This window comes from Budorcas taxicolor, chromosome 5, assembly GCF_023091745.1.
Source record: "Budorcas taxicolor isolate Tak-1 chromosome 5, Takin1.1, whole genome shotgun sequence".
Classification (NCBI taxonomy): domain Eukaryota; kingdom Metazoa; phylum Chordata; class Mammalia; order Artiodactyla; family Bovidae; genus Budorcas; species Budorcas taxicolor.
The window spans coordinates 57588049-57602442 of NC_068914.1; the positions used below are offsets into that span (position 1 = coordinate 57588049).

At 37.9% G+C, this 14394-nt stretch overlaps 1 protein-coding gene and 1 pseudogene across 1 annotated transcript in view; both read left to right on the forward strand.

Annotated features, from left to right (window-relative positions):
• The window catches only part of TMTC2 (transmembrane O-mannosyltransferase targeting cadherins 2), a 429922-nt gene that overhangs the window by 311163 nt on the left and 104365 nt on the right, over window positions 1–14394 (forward strand). Inside the window, exon 9 of the mRNA XM_052641014.1 lies at window positions 12940–13021. Within this exon, the coding sequence (XP_052496974.1) occupies window positions 12940–13021 (82 nt within the window). The remainder of the gene's footprint in view (window positions 1–12939; window positions 13022–14394) is intronic.
• On the forward strand, window positions 3413–3513 carry LOC128049111 (uncharacterized; annotated as a pseudogene).

The following is a 14394-nucleotide window of genomic DNA, read 5'->3' on the forward strand; positions in this document are numbered from 1 at the left end:
TGGGTGTCACTCGAGCCTCATGATGTTGTCAGATTTACCCACTGAAGCCTACACACACTATCATGGAGGCAACAGGACTTCCCAATGAGAGTATGAAGTGTGTTTTCAGTATTTTCTTTTTCCAATATATTTAAAGTTTTCATGCAATTATGACTACTTACCATGCATCTGGCAGCTTTCCAGGTGGTGCTAGTGGTAAAGAACCCACCTGTCCAGGCAGGAGATGTAAGAGTTTCGGGTTCGATTCCTGGGTTGGGAAGATCCCCTGGAGGAGGGCATGGCAACCCACTCCAGTATTTTTGCCTGCAGAATCCCATGGACAGAGGAGCCTGGAGGGCCACAGTCTGTCAGGTCACAAAGAGTCAGACATTACTGAAGAGCCTTCACGCACACAGCATCTAGCCCTTGGCTAAAACTGAAGTCACTCAGCCGTGTCCAACTCTTTGGGACCCCATGGACTGTAGCCTGCCAGGCTCCTCTATCCATGAGATTTTCCAGGCAAGAATGCTGGAGTGGGTTGCCATTTCCTTCTTTGGGGGATCTTCCCAACCCAGGGATTGAACCTGAGTCTCCTGCATTGTAGGCAGATGCTTTTGCTGTCTGAGCCAGCAGGAAAGCCCCAGCTTTTGGCTAAGTGTTGACTAAATCAATCTCCTACAGTGGTTTACGATTAGAAGAGATTACAAGTGGGAATAAGAGTCTATATGGTAAGGGTCTGGTAAGGGTCACAACAAAAGCAGGAATCAAGTGTTCTCTTAGGGGACCCAGAAGGAAAAGACTCAGTTTAAAGAATTCCAGACTGGTTTATTTTGGCCTTGGTTATAATTGGAAAGTTAACTAAGAATTCTAGAATTTTGAGGCTTTGTCTTTTAATTTTCAATTCAACTATGAAAAAGTAAATCTACACATTAATCTTTATTTCTAATTCCAATTTATGTTTTGATTTTCTGTGTTCTTTTTCCAAACACCCAATATGTCTCATTCTCTTCTACTGACATGATCATGTCCCCTCTCCTTCAGAGCCAGACATATTGACTGAGGGCATCAGTTTCCTCAACCCTCTCCCCAGACTTACCCCACCTCCTTCTGGCTTCCAGACCTATTATTCTGTAAAAATACACCTTACTGAACTTACTTGTGTCTGATCTCTGTGCCACTGAACCCACTGGGAGTTTTTCAGAAATTGACATAATTGACTACTCGTGTCTTCTTGAAATACTGTTTTACCTAGTTCTCTTGATTTAGCCTGACTAACAAACCACATCTTCGACAGCTCAGATGTCTCAAAGGTACTGTATTATTCTCAGAACTGAGCTTGTGATTCTCCTCCCTTAACCTGGTCTTTTTCGATTATTTACCTACTTTATCTCAGTTTCAGGATCAGAAACCTTGAGGTCATCTTTGTGACCTCCATCTCACACCCTTTCCCTCTCCTATCCATCTTGTAATCCTATCTGTATTACCTAAATATCCCTCCTGTCAGTCCACTAATCTTCCTCTCCATTATCAGCCCATCACTCTCTTTTAAAAGCCTGGATTAATCTGCCTGCATCCCTTCTGTTCCCATTACAACTGTTATCCACACAACCCTCAGAGTGATATTGACAAAACAGATAAGGACAAATTCCTGCATGTAATCTATCTGAAGGTGGGCTCTACCTTTAACCTTTCTGAATAGCCCACCTCTATTCCTTCTCTCTGGCTCCCTCACCATGGATTCATGCACTGTTTTTGCCACAGAGATTTTACCTTTGCTGTGTCTCTACTTCATGTATTTTTGTCTCCCTTCAACTAGTTAATCACACAGCTCTCAGATTTTTTAGAGCAAGCAGCACTTCCTTTGGAAGACTTTCCCAAGTACTTCAACTAATTCTAAGTGAAATTCACTTAGAATATTATGTTGTACGCATGACACCTACAATTTTGGACTCTTCATGAAGGTGAAGGTTGGCCCTAATTCACCATTCTCATCCCAGTGCTTAACACTGCTGCTGCTACTGCTGCTAAGTAAGTCACTTCAGTCATGTCTGACTCCCAGTAAATATTTGTTGGATTAAGCAAATCAATAAATAAACTTAATGGATTGCTGTAAGTTTATTGTTTTAATTACAAACACATATTTTTCTATTTAATTTATGAGTCAAAGAGAAATTCTGTGTACTATTCTGAAGTCTAAAAATAGCTGATTTTGATATTTAAACATGATTTCATAATTATAAAGTAAAATTTTATGATATATGTATCTTCAATTTAATTGTAAATGTGTTTAAAGAAAAGTTCTACTTTACCACAACATCCTCAGACATTTTAATAATAAAATATTCTCATAAATTTATATTATAGATTGAGAAGAGTTTTAACTGAGTTTAGAGTAGCAATGCAAAACACCCTAAGCAATTTGCCCAGATAGAGCTTAAGATGTGGTTGTATCCTATCAGATTAATTATCTCCTACTGAAATATTATTGTAGTATGTGTGGATGACCTCTTTAAGCTTGAAGGGAAAATATGCAAGTGAATAGAAGTAAAAAGGAAGTAAAAATTTGTTATATAACAGGATATCTGAATAAAGCTAAACATCTTTCATTATGTAATATTTTAGAAATTGGCTATTTGTATTAATATCTTAAAATCTTAATTTTTTAACTCATAAATGTCAAAGCTGTATAGAAAGCAACATGTATTTTTTTACTAATAAAATATTTAAAATAATTGTGAAAGTCAAGCTACTTATTTTAAACAGTAATTTAATATATTTTTCTTCTCTTTTACTGAAACCATGCTTTAAATAAAGGCTTGTTTTGTTTTTGTTTGGTTTTGTTTTTTTACCTTTTTTCTGTTTTTGCTTTCCTCTTGGCATTCTTGCAAGTTTTCTTTTAACTTCTTCTCAGGGAAGTTACCAGATAGCTGGTGTTTTTGCCAAAGCTTGATCTGTGACTTCCTCTCGGGTCAGGCTTTCTGAATTAGTCCTCCATATTCTCCTGCTGTAGCATCTCAATCAAATAGGAATTGATTGCTCCACTACACATGTACCTTCCTACCAACACTTGCTCTCAAGAAATCTTTTTCATGCAGGTAAATGATGCCTGCATTCACCTAGGTGCCACAAGCCAAAGCTCTGGAGTCATCTTTGACTCCTGTTTGTATGTTATACCTGTATCCAATCTTATCAGTCATACGTCTACAAAATACTCCACATCTAACCACATCTCACTGGCTCCACTGCTTTTGCCCTAGTCTTTGCCGTGGAGTATTAACAACCTCCTCAGTGGTCTCCTTTTTTTCTGTGCCTGATGCAGTCAGTTTTCCCGGCAAGATCTCAGTTTTTTTTTGTAAAAATATGTGAGATCATCTTTTGCTTCTATCTAAAATCCTCCATGGTATTCTCTTCTAGTTAAGAGAAATTCCAGGGCTTGCTTCCGCAGCACATACACTAAAATTGAAATGATGCAGAGAGGATTATTATGGCCCTCACACAAGGATGACATGCATTCATGAAGTGTTCCATATTTTGTGTAGTTCCCAGAGGCTGTTCGGTGGCTTTGCTGGTTAACAGCAAGAAAATGCTACGAGTCAAAGCAACATGTGGCATCCAGTATTGAAACTGTGACTTCTACTACCAAAAAAAAGTTAACTCCAGACTCCTTACAGTGACCACTTTGCCCTACACAACCTGATCACTCCAGTCTCTCACACTCATTTCCTGTGATTCTTTGTGGAGTTTACTCCCCTGCCACCATATTGGTTTTATTGTTAGGCTCTGACATTCCAAACATGCCATGTCTTTGCATGGTTCTCTCCCTTCCTTTACTTAGGTTGCTTTTCCAGCATCAGCAGAGACTTTTCTTGACGACTTTCTCAAACTCCATCCCACCGCCAGTGTGTGTTGCTCTCGCACATTAGCCTGTGTTATTTATTTATTTATTTTTTTTTACCAAACTACATTAGACCGACAGCGTCACTGCTCCTGTGTGAACCTACCATTCCACCACTAGAGTGTGAACTGCAGGAGGGCAGGAGCTTCATCTTGATTACCAGGACTGTAACACAGCATGGTACACAGCAGGAGCTTAGTTCACTTCTGTGTAGTGAAATGTCACATCTCTGAAGGAGTCCCTTTCCAGGAGATGACGTTGTTCTGTGTTCTCAGGACACTTAGTTTGACACTAACGCAGCAGTATTTTTTTAATAGTTTACTTTAGGTGTGTGCTTCCCTCTGCATCAGTCTTAAGATACCAGAGAACCAACCCTCTCATTCACCTTTGAAATCCAGCAGTAAAATGAGCCAGTGATAGAGGTAGTGCTAGCCTCCTCTTTAAAATATTCTTTCATTTAAAAAGAGTTAATTAGAACATAAGCAGCATCTTGCAACCTGCTTGTTTCATTTAGCAATGGATCATGAAATATCTGGTGGTTTAAATACTTTCTACGAAATCATTTTAATAGATACATATTTCCTTGAAATGGTGTGTGGTTAACCAAGTCTGTGCTGATAGACACTGAATTTGTATAAACAATGCTGTAATGAAAATAAATAGCCACCTTTTGGAATTTACAGGTATTTTCTTAGGACAAATAACTAGAGATAAAATTGTTTAGCAAGTGTATCTGTGACTTAAAAGTTTTGAGGCATATCAAATTACTCCCAGGAATATCTTACTATCTTTTTCTATACTTTAGCTATGTGTTAGCTGAGTGCAGTTTCTAATAGCCATCAGGAATACTGAGTTCTGTAATTTGGGAGCAACATTGCTAATAGATGAATAATAACATCTCAATGTTTTAATTTACCTTTTAGGTAAATTAGATATTGAGTAAATGTAACATATCTTTTTTAGGGATATTGACCCTTATATTTTGGTATTAACAAGCTGCTGATTTGTGCCTGTTGCTCATGTAACACGTTTGACATTGAAGCCAGAATACCAGCTTCATATGGCTGATGGACTTTAACTTCTTCAAATGAAATTCAGTCTGCTGAAGTCTTTTATCCCACTTTGCCATTTCATTTCAACCAATTTTGTGGCCTCCTCCCGTCCAAAGGTTCACCTAAATCTGAAGACTTACTGATATTCAAAAAGCTAGGAAGGAAGCTGCCCGAGTCAACCGGGTCTGAGCTAATTCCTCACCCTGAAGTCTGACGGCTCTGCAGTGGGACCTGGGGTGGGTTTCAGGGAAGCTTTTTTCTGGCCTGGGAGTTGTGGTTCTGGGCTCCAGCCTTGCCCAGGCATGCCCCAGAGCCATACCACCCTGCTGAGGTCTCAGCACTTATTCTGGATGCTACCCCTGGACACTGTGAGGTCACTCCCTGTCACCACTGGCTGCCCTTAATTTGACATATGTTTAGGCTTAATGACAGTATGTTTCAAGTGTCTGTGAAGTGGCTTCTGCTTTGGGACGTTTAGGAAAAGAGATCACCAAAGACCTTACAATTATAGAAGTTGAAACTTGAGGGACAATTCAGTGAGAAACACAAACTATTATCATTAATCTATTTAGCCACATTTTTTTTTTGTTTTGTAGCATTATTCTACTACTTTTAAAACTTTTTAGAAGAAATAGTATTCTGCCCCTAAAAAAATGAATGTCATCATCAAATTTTGGGTCCCTGATAATTTGATGGTAAATATTGCAGTAGTATAATAATAAAGCGTTTCATCCTGAAGGTTATCGTTGCCCTTGCCCCTTGACTTTGCCTTTAATTAGGGTTATCTCTGACTGATTATGCATAATGACTTAGAGAGGGACTTTAGAACTAAATGGTTTGATGTAAATCATCTTCCTTAGTAAGATTTAATTCAATTGTTAGATTTTTTTTAATGATCTATTTCATGTGAGGAGAAAACCTTTTATATCCTGAAGACACTTCACATATAAACACTGATGTTAAGATGTACTATCAAACAATGCTTCTTCTGTTTGTTAAATGAGGACCTTCACAAATTATTTTTTCAAGGCTGTTTTATTGCTTTTCCTTTTGCACTCAAACTATAATGCAGCTGTAAACAACACATTTACCAAACTATATACAAGCTTTCGGGCTTCATAGGTGGCATAGTGGTAAAGAATCCACCTGACAATGAAGGAGACACAAGAGACGTGGGTTCAATCCTTGGGTGGATAAGATCCCCTGGACTGGGAAATGGCAACCCGCTCCAGTATTCTTACCTGGAAAATTACATGGACAGAGGAGCTTGGGATTGAGCATGCACACACTAAGTTGCGTATATGCTTTTGCGTGCTCAGTCGTGTCCAACTCTTTGTGACCCCGTGGACTATAGCCCACTAGAAAAAGATTCCTCTGGCTATGGAATTCTTCAGGCAAGAATACTGGAGTGGGTTGCTGTTCCCTTCTCCAGGGGAGAACCCAGGTCTTCTGCCATGCAGGCGGATTCTTTACTACCAGGAAAGCCCATATGAGCTTTTAGATCCATTTTATAGGCTGCTTCCTTTTGTTATTTCTTGTCTATGTAGATACACATTTGAACGAATGACCAACCATTATCATCGTCAGACATTCCCTCAAACACAAAATGTATGAAAGTGACTGCTGGATCACAATTGCAGAAAGAGACTCATCTATAGTAAACTTAAAGCAGTGTCTAAATAGGAGTAGGGCAACCTAAGGAAAATCTTCTGGTTTAATTTTTGTATTATTCCAACTGATGTTACTGGGTTGCCTAGTTGACTCAGTGGTAAAGAATCTGCCTGCCAGTGCAGGAGATGCAGAAGACAGGGGTTTGATCCCTGGGTCAGGAAGGTCCTTGGAGAAGGAAATGGCAACCCACTTAATCTTGCCTGGAGAATCCCATGGACAGAGGAGCCTGGAAGGCTGTATAGTCCATGGGATTGCAAAAAAGTTGGATACGACTGAACACCCACGGCCGCAACTGGTGTTCCTACCAATGCTGAAGACACAAGTAATCCCTTATTGGGATATGAATATTTGGATGAGAATCAGGCTAGTCTGAGGACCACTTTTTATGGTTTATCAGGAGGCTTGGGTTCAATCCCTGAGTTGGAAAGATTTCCTGGAGGAGGGCACAGCAACCCACTCCAGTATTCCTGCCTGGAGAATCCCCATGGACAGTGGTGCCTGGCAGGCTACAGTCCATGGGGTTGCAAAGAGTCGGACACAACTGAGCGACTAAGCACAGCACAGCACAGACTTTGGCTCGTGTGACAGTTTCCACATGTAAAGTGGAGAAATTACTGCTTTATTCATAGCTCTGTAGGTTACTGAAAATATGACCACGTGAATAACTAAAGAGTTACTATATGCTATTAAGTTATGTACGAGAAAATAGTGGTGGCCTGTTCATTTGTTGACTGATAATTATATTTATAGAATATTTGGATGGCTATAGATGAAAAAGTAAAGTCTTAAGGGAGTAATCTAGTTTAGAGGACAAGATTAGTTTGCTACTTACATTACAAATATATACATGCAAGAATGTAGAATCTTGATATTTTCAGGTCATTCAGTAAAATAGCACTTCTAAGGTGTGGCATCAAAACACACTTGTGTGTAGGGTGGTAGATGTAATGAGTGATTTGCTACTAAAAATAAGTAAAAAAATTGGTGTATGGTTAACCTTTAAAAATGAGACAGTTCAAGCTGAAGCCGTTAATAGTATATAGTTCTCGCATGTTTAATATTCCTGAGTGCTGCCTTAAGTCCTACTTTGTCCTTAACTCCAGGTTTGGGAGGAATTGTGTATGTGTAAATATTACTATGTAAGTATCTATTTTTATATTCCTTTATTTCGTAGTTGGAAAAAGCATTGATCAGCTGTCGAAAGAGATACTGTTTACCTTGTATACCTGCTCAGGTGGGTGCCTGTTTCTGAGCAGGGAAGGTAGCATCCAGTTTAATTAGAAAACAAAATAAATGTGCTGTGAACTAATTATATGCTGTAGAACAGGCTATCTAAACTTTACTGAATATTTACATTAATGTGTATGTTTTACTGCTGCCAATCAGAAGAGGACCTGGCCAAGACTAGTTCTGATTGAGAATACTTTTTTTCGTGAATTTAAATGACACTAATCTTGAGTCTGTGTTTTTCATACTCAGTAAAGTGCTGCAAAGTTGACAAGTAAGTCAGGAAATCTGAAATCTATAGTAACATTAAAGATGTGAGCTGGAAGAGTCTTTTATTGGAGGAAGGGGAAAGTGATAGGAATGGGTGACATTTTATAGGAAAATTATGAAGTTTAGTTTCTACCATGACATAAAGTTCTACAAAGTATTTTTGAATTTTGGTAATTAGGAACCAGATAGCAGCCTTCAAGGTGGAAATAATGATTTTTTTTTTTTTTGAGGAGATAGGAGAAAAATCAAAGAATGTCAGAGCTTTTTATGCCACCAAGTAAAAACCCATCTTTCTCCTTTGCTCACTGTTTACTCAAGTGCCAAATTATGAGGAAAATAAAAATCTCAGACGATTATATAAAATTGCTGAAACCAGTAATTTCCACTTGACTTAACAATTTTTAGCAACCCCTCAAAATTGGTATTATGTTCATTTTTCCAAGTGAGGTAAAAGAGGTTCAGAGATGTTACAAAAGATACTCAGAGTCACACAGATAAATAAATAGAGGCAGCAAGATTCAAACAGAGGTTGGTTCAGCTCCAGGCCGGATCCCTCAGTGAGAATCATAGAAAGTCGTTGTTAGCACTCAGTTCTCTAGCTGACTTCCTTGCTTATTGGGTTACTTGTTTTCTATGTACGTCCTGCAACTCAGACTTGGAAGGGACACTCTGTGTGGTTCAGTTGAGTATCCGTACTACTTAGTACAGCACAAGGAATTCAATAAAATTTTAACTTAAAAAAACAAATGAATATGCCAATAAGTCATAGACCTCGCAGTGGAAACCGAGCCACTCCACTCACATTTCCCTTATTTGTCATACCGACCACAGTCCCTTTCTCTTGGTTTTCTCAAACACCCCAAACAATACACGCAATGAGTAAGGATGGTTGATATGAGGGGTTTTGCATAACCAGAGGCTACTCCGTAATGCTTGCTTGTAGAAATGCTGACATAACCTAAACGATGCCAAGAAAAAAACCTGCTGAGACATGATTGTTTTCTTCTTTTCTGCTTTTTAAACCGAAGTCCCTCTAAAACAGTAATAGTGAAAAGAGTAAACTTGATTAAACTCAGTGTTACCTCCCTACTACCCTTCCTATGATCCAGTGATGTTTGTGTTTGGTTGGCTTATGCGTCTGCTTGAATCTTAAATTTTATATACTCTCCTGAGACTTTTATTTTCCACATAATTTGGCACTTGACTAAATAGTGATCAAAGTAGAAAGATGGGTTTTTACTTGGTGGTTTGCTGCTGCTGCTGCTGCTACTGCTAAGTTGCTTCAGTCGTTTTGCTATTTCCCACAAAAAAAGAATGTTCTGGCCTTCGATATATTTGTTTTGCATCTAGGAGGTGGTAGGGCTCACTGTCTTTTAATAACCTGGTTCATTTGAGTAACCTGAGATGACTGGCCTTTGAATTTTGATTTATTTTTTAAAGCTATACACTGCTGCTTTAGCTCAGTCAGTAAAGAATCTTCCTGCAATGCAGGAGACCTGAGTTCAGTCCCTGGCTCTGGAAGATCCTCTGGAGAAGGAAATGGCAACCCACTCCAGTATTCTTGCCTGGAAAATCCCATGGACAGAGGAGCCTGGTGAGCTACAGTCCATGGGGTCACAAGAGTTGGTCATGACGTAGCAACTAAACCACCACCACTGCTGCTTTGCCAGTGGATTGTACACATAAGGATTTTACTACACTGTTTACTGTGACAGTGATAAGTGAGCCACTCTCTTCTCTTCTGTCCTTAAAACTTAAGTGGAATAAAGTTCACAGATGCCTTTATATTTTTGTATAAAACATTTGTCCAGGCTCTTTACCAATGATAGTTTTTATTTTGTATCTTTCTTTTATTATTTTGTGCAAGTTCTTAGTATATTATTTTCCAGTGATGGTTTAAAGACTGACCATGTGTTTTGAGGCTCTGAATAAAGCAAGATATAGTCTTTGTCTTTCAGAACTCTGTATTTTATTGCATACTATGTATGTATATATATGCAGAGTACATCATGTGAAATAGCAGGCTGGATGAATCAGGAGCTGGAGTCGAGGTTGCTGGGAGAAATATCAACAGGTTCAGATATGCACATGATGCCACTCTAATGGCAGAAAGTGAAGAGGAACTACAGAGCCTCTTGATGAGAATGAAAAAGCTGACTTAAAACTCAGTATTCAAAAAACTGAGATCATGGCACCTGTCCCATCACTTCATAGCAAATAGAAGGGGGAAAAGTGGAAGCAGTGACATTTTATTTTTTTGGACTCCAAAATCTCTGCAGATGGTGACTGCAGCCATAAAATTAAAAGATGCTTGCTCCTTGGAAGAAAAGCTATGACAAACCTAGACAGCATATTGAAAAACAGAGTCATCACTTTTGCAGATGAAGGTCTATATATTCAAAGCTATTGTTTTTCCAGTAGTCATGAATGAATGTGACTATTGGACACTAAAGAAGGCTGAACACTGAAGAACTAATGCTTTTGAACTGTGGTGTTGGAGAAGACTCTTGAGAATCTCTTGGACAGCAAGGAGATCAAACCAGTCAATCCTAAAGGAAATAAAATATGAATATTTAATGGAAGGACCAGTGCGAAAGCTTAAGTTCCAATACCTTGATAATCTGATGCAAAGAGCCAACTCAATGGAAAAGACCCTGATGCTGGGAAAGTTTGAGGGCAGGAGGAGAAGAGGGCAACAGAGGATGGGATGGTTGGATGGCATCACAAACTCAATGAATATGAATTTGAGCAAACTCCAAGAGATAGTGAAGGACAGAGAAGCCTGTCCATGGGGTCACAGAGTTGGACACAACTTAGCAACTGAACAATAACAACACTCTACAAATAAAATAAGTTAACATTTATTATAAGCATAGAATTTGCCTATCTACTGTAACAATACTTCATGTGTATCCTTTCAGATAATTCTGTAATCACATGAAATAGATTTTATTATCATCATATTAAAAAATAATAAATGCTCGTTTTAGAGCAGTTTTAGGTTTACAAAAGTAGAATTGGTATATAATCTCTTATCTTTCTACACTTCTCTGGTTGTGTTAACTTGAATTTGTCTTGTACATGTTACAACTGATGAGCCAGTACTGATACATTATTACTAATTAAAGGCCATAGTATACATTAGGGTTCACTCTTCGTGCTGTGTATTCTATATGTGTTTGACAAATGTAGAATGACATGTTATCTGTCATTACAGTACTATACAGAATAGTTTCATTGCCCTAAAAAATCTTCTGTGCTCTACCTGCTTTCTTTTTTGTAATAAAGAAAGTTATAGATGAAATTATTCTCCAAGGGTCATTTAGCTACAAAAGTGTGAGAGCTGCTCTGCCTCCTGAAATCTGTGCTCTTAACTCAGATTGTAGACTGCCTACATCATCACAATTATTTAATCATTTAGGGGATCCTATCTTGGTAAGACTCTTGCTAATTCTTACTAACTTCAAAAAAGGGTAATATGTGTAGCAAGTATTTTGCTTTTGCTTTCCTTTGAAGTTAAAACACTCTGAGAAATATCGCAGGAGAATTTTTAATGTTTAATTATTGGATATTTGGCAAAATGTTTCTTATAAATTAAAGAGGAGTTGTTGACATTAGGATCGTTAGTAAAATGAAAGAGAAAGTCAGTGGTCTGATCGTATAGTTATCACTAGCTGCTGGAATAATGGGTGAGTAAAAGAGCAACAGAATGAGCTTTTTAAGCAAAATGAATAAACAGAAAGGAGAGGTCTTTTGGAGACATGAGTCAAAGTTGCATAAAATGTAGAATATTAGGTTAATCATATACCTCTATCTTTGGAATAATTATCTCCTTAACAGTGGTTTTAAAAATATGTATGTGAAGGGGAAAGAAAAACATCACATGAAGCTAATGTGGTAGACAGTGTATGAATTAGAAGGAACAATCAGATGAGATTGTTTCTCTTTTCTTTAGACCCACAGCTTCTGGGCACCACCCATGACTTGCTTCTACCCAGCTAACATAGATCTTCAGTTTACCCTTGCCATACAGGACAGGGCTTTTTTAGGAAGGGTCTTCTTTGGACTTTTCTCTTACCATGAGTCACCCCCTTTTTGTTACTCTGTAGGCAGTTTTGGTTCAGAAACTACAACACAGCAAAGAATGTCTAGTTTTAGAATCTGCCTGTATTATGCTATTAAGTCATGAAAAATCACTTTATTACATATAAGCCTTTGCTCCTACTTTTTGCTTATTTTCTTCTGATATTGATGCTAATGTTTACTTAAAACTGTAGCTAGGGAGAAGATCTAGCTTTAGACTAAATCCTGATTTATGTATGTTGTAGTCCTGACTGACAGCAGCAAGGATTTGCTTGAGATTCAACAAATTGTGACTTAGTTTCTTCCTATATAAAGTAAACATTAGGACAAAATCATCTCAAAAGCTAAAATGATCATCATTCTTTACAAGGAAGAATGAATGAATGAATGTCGACAACGTAAATTGAAGGGAAAAAATAAAATAGAAAATGAAAACACGTTTCCCACCATTCCTGAAAACTCTCTCATCCTTTTGGTTTCCGTGAAACCATTTTTTCCCTTTTTTCTTCTGCTCTCCTGGTTCTTCTCTGTGACATCTTTGATGAACTCACTCTGTCTCTTCTGATCTTGATGTTTTCTAGGATTCTGACTTCAGTCTTCTCTCTCAACACATTCTGCTCAATCATCCCATTTAAGTAAAAACAAAGCACTGCTTTTTGATGATGCATACCAGGTAGACATTAGTCTACCTCATATGGGCTCAGGAGGTGAAGAATCCCTCTCGATGTGCTGCTGAATCATCCATTTTCTCTGTTTTTCAAGGGTCGTAAGAGTGAGGCTGAAAAGTTCTTCTTGAAGGCTATTGAGCTGGACCCCACCAAAGGAAACTGTTACATGCATTATGGTGAGTGGTTGATAGTTTTTTCCATGTCCCCCACAATTACAGTGAATGCTGATATGAGATTCAGGTTGCACTGGTAAAGAATACTTTGAGAGAACATTGACTTCGCCATTGCAGATATAGCCTTGAGCTGTATTCTTGCCTTCTTGTTCAAAGCAGTCATGATAACAAGGGCTATGACTTATGTGTTAGTTATTTTCATAGGACTTCAGTGGTGAAAGGTATTTTCAGTCCCTCCCCACCCCCCCAGTTCAGTTTGGAGTTTAAATGAGATCTCATCAGCAAATCATCTCACTCCTTGCCTGATGCATGGTATATAATTAAAATATTAATATTAGTTCTCTTTTCATTCTAAATGAAAATATATTGCTCACTGAATGTAATATTTTGAAGTTTTAGAGGCTTATATTTTGGCCACAAAAATCTTGCTTTCTGGAAGATTTGGAAGTACCCTAGCCTCTAAAGGCCTGAGATTGGGGTCAAGGATAAAAACTGTAGACTATAAAGTATGTGTCTTTCACTGGGTTTACCCTCAGTTTATCTTAACCAGTCCAGAATGAACTTATGTAACAAATCTGTGACACTCCACATTGTCCTTAGTAGTGAGTCACGTGTTCCGTGAGGCAATGTATACAGCTGGTTTGGTGTTGGGTAAGATGTACTGATTTCTACCTAATTTGCATTTACAGTAGCTTTCAAGGAGCTGAGAAGCATTTACTTTTGCTGATCCCTTGGAAAAAGAATTTTTTTACCACTATTGACTTTGATGTGTTAAGTTATTATCAGGTAGTAAACTTAAAGATGAATGGGAATGAAATATCTTGAGAAAATAAAACTAATATATTTGTATGATATTAAATTCCTTTTCCCATTTTCCAGCTAGTAAAAATGAATCAGTGATGGGCTATGAGTGTGGAAAATGAAAAATTTTAAATGGAGGATGCACTTAATTAACCATCAGTTCATTTGTTTATTTATATTGTGTGTATATGTTTATAAATGTAGGGCTGTGATGATACTTTATCTTTTCAGCATAGCACAGCATGTAATTTCATGCAACTAACTGCATCACCACCCCTGACTTTCTTTCACAATGCAATTTTATTGCCATGTTAAGATGGTAGTCAACTAATTTAAGTTTACTGCAGAATTTATTCTTTCAAGTTTTCTTATATGAAGTGTTTTAAATTAGGATTTTCACATGCATACTATTTTGGGTACCCCTACTGAGCTAAAGTAATTCCCTGATTATTTTCTTGGAGTGCTGAGGGACCTCTTGTCATTTTATGAAATAGTTTTTTTTTTTTTTTATCCTATCTTTCTGCTTGCATTTTCTGTACCTCAAACTAATTCTACTTAGTGCATCGTCTAAGCTT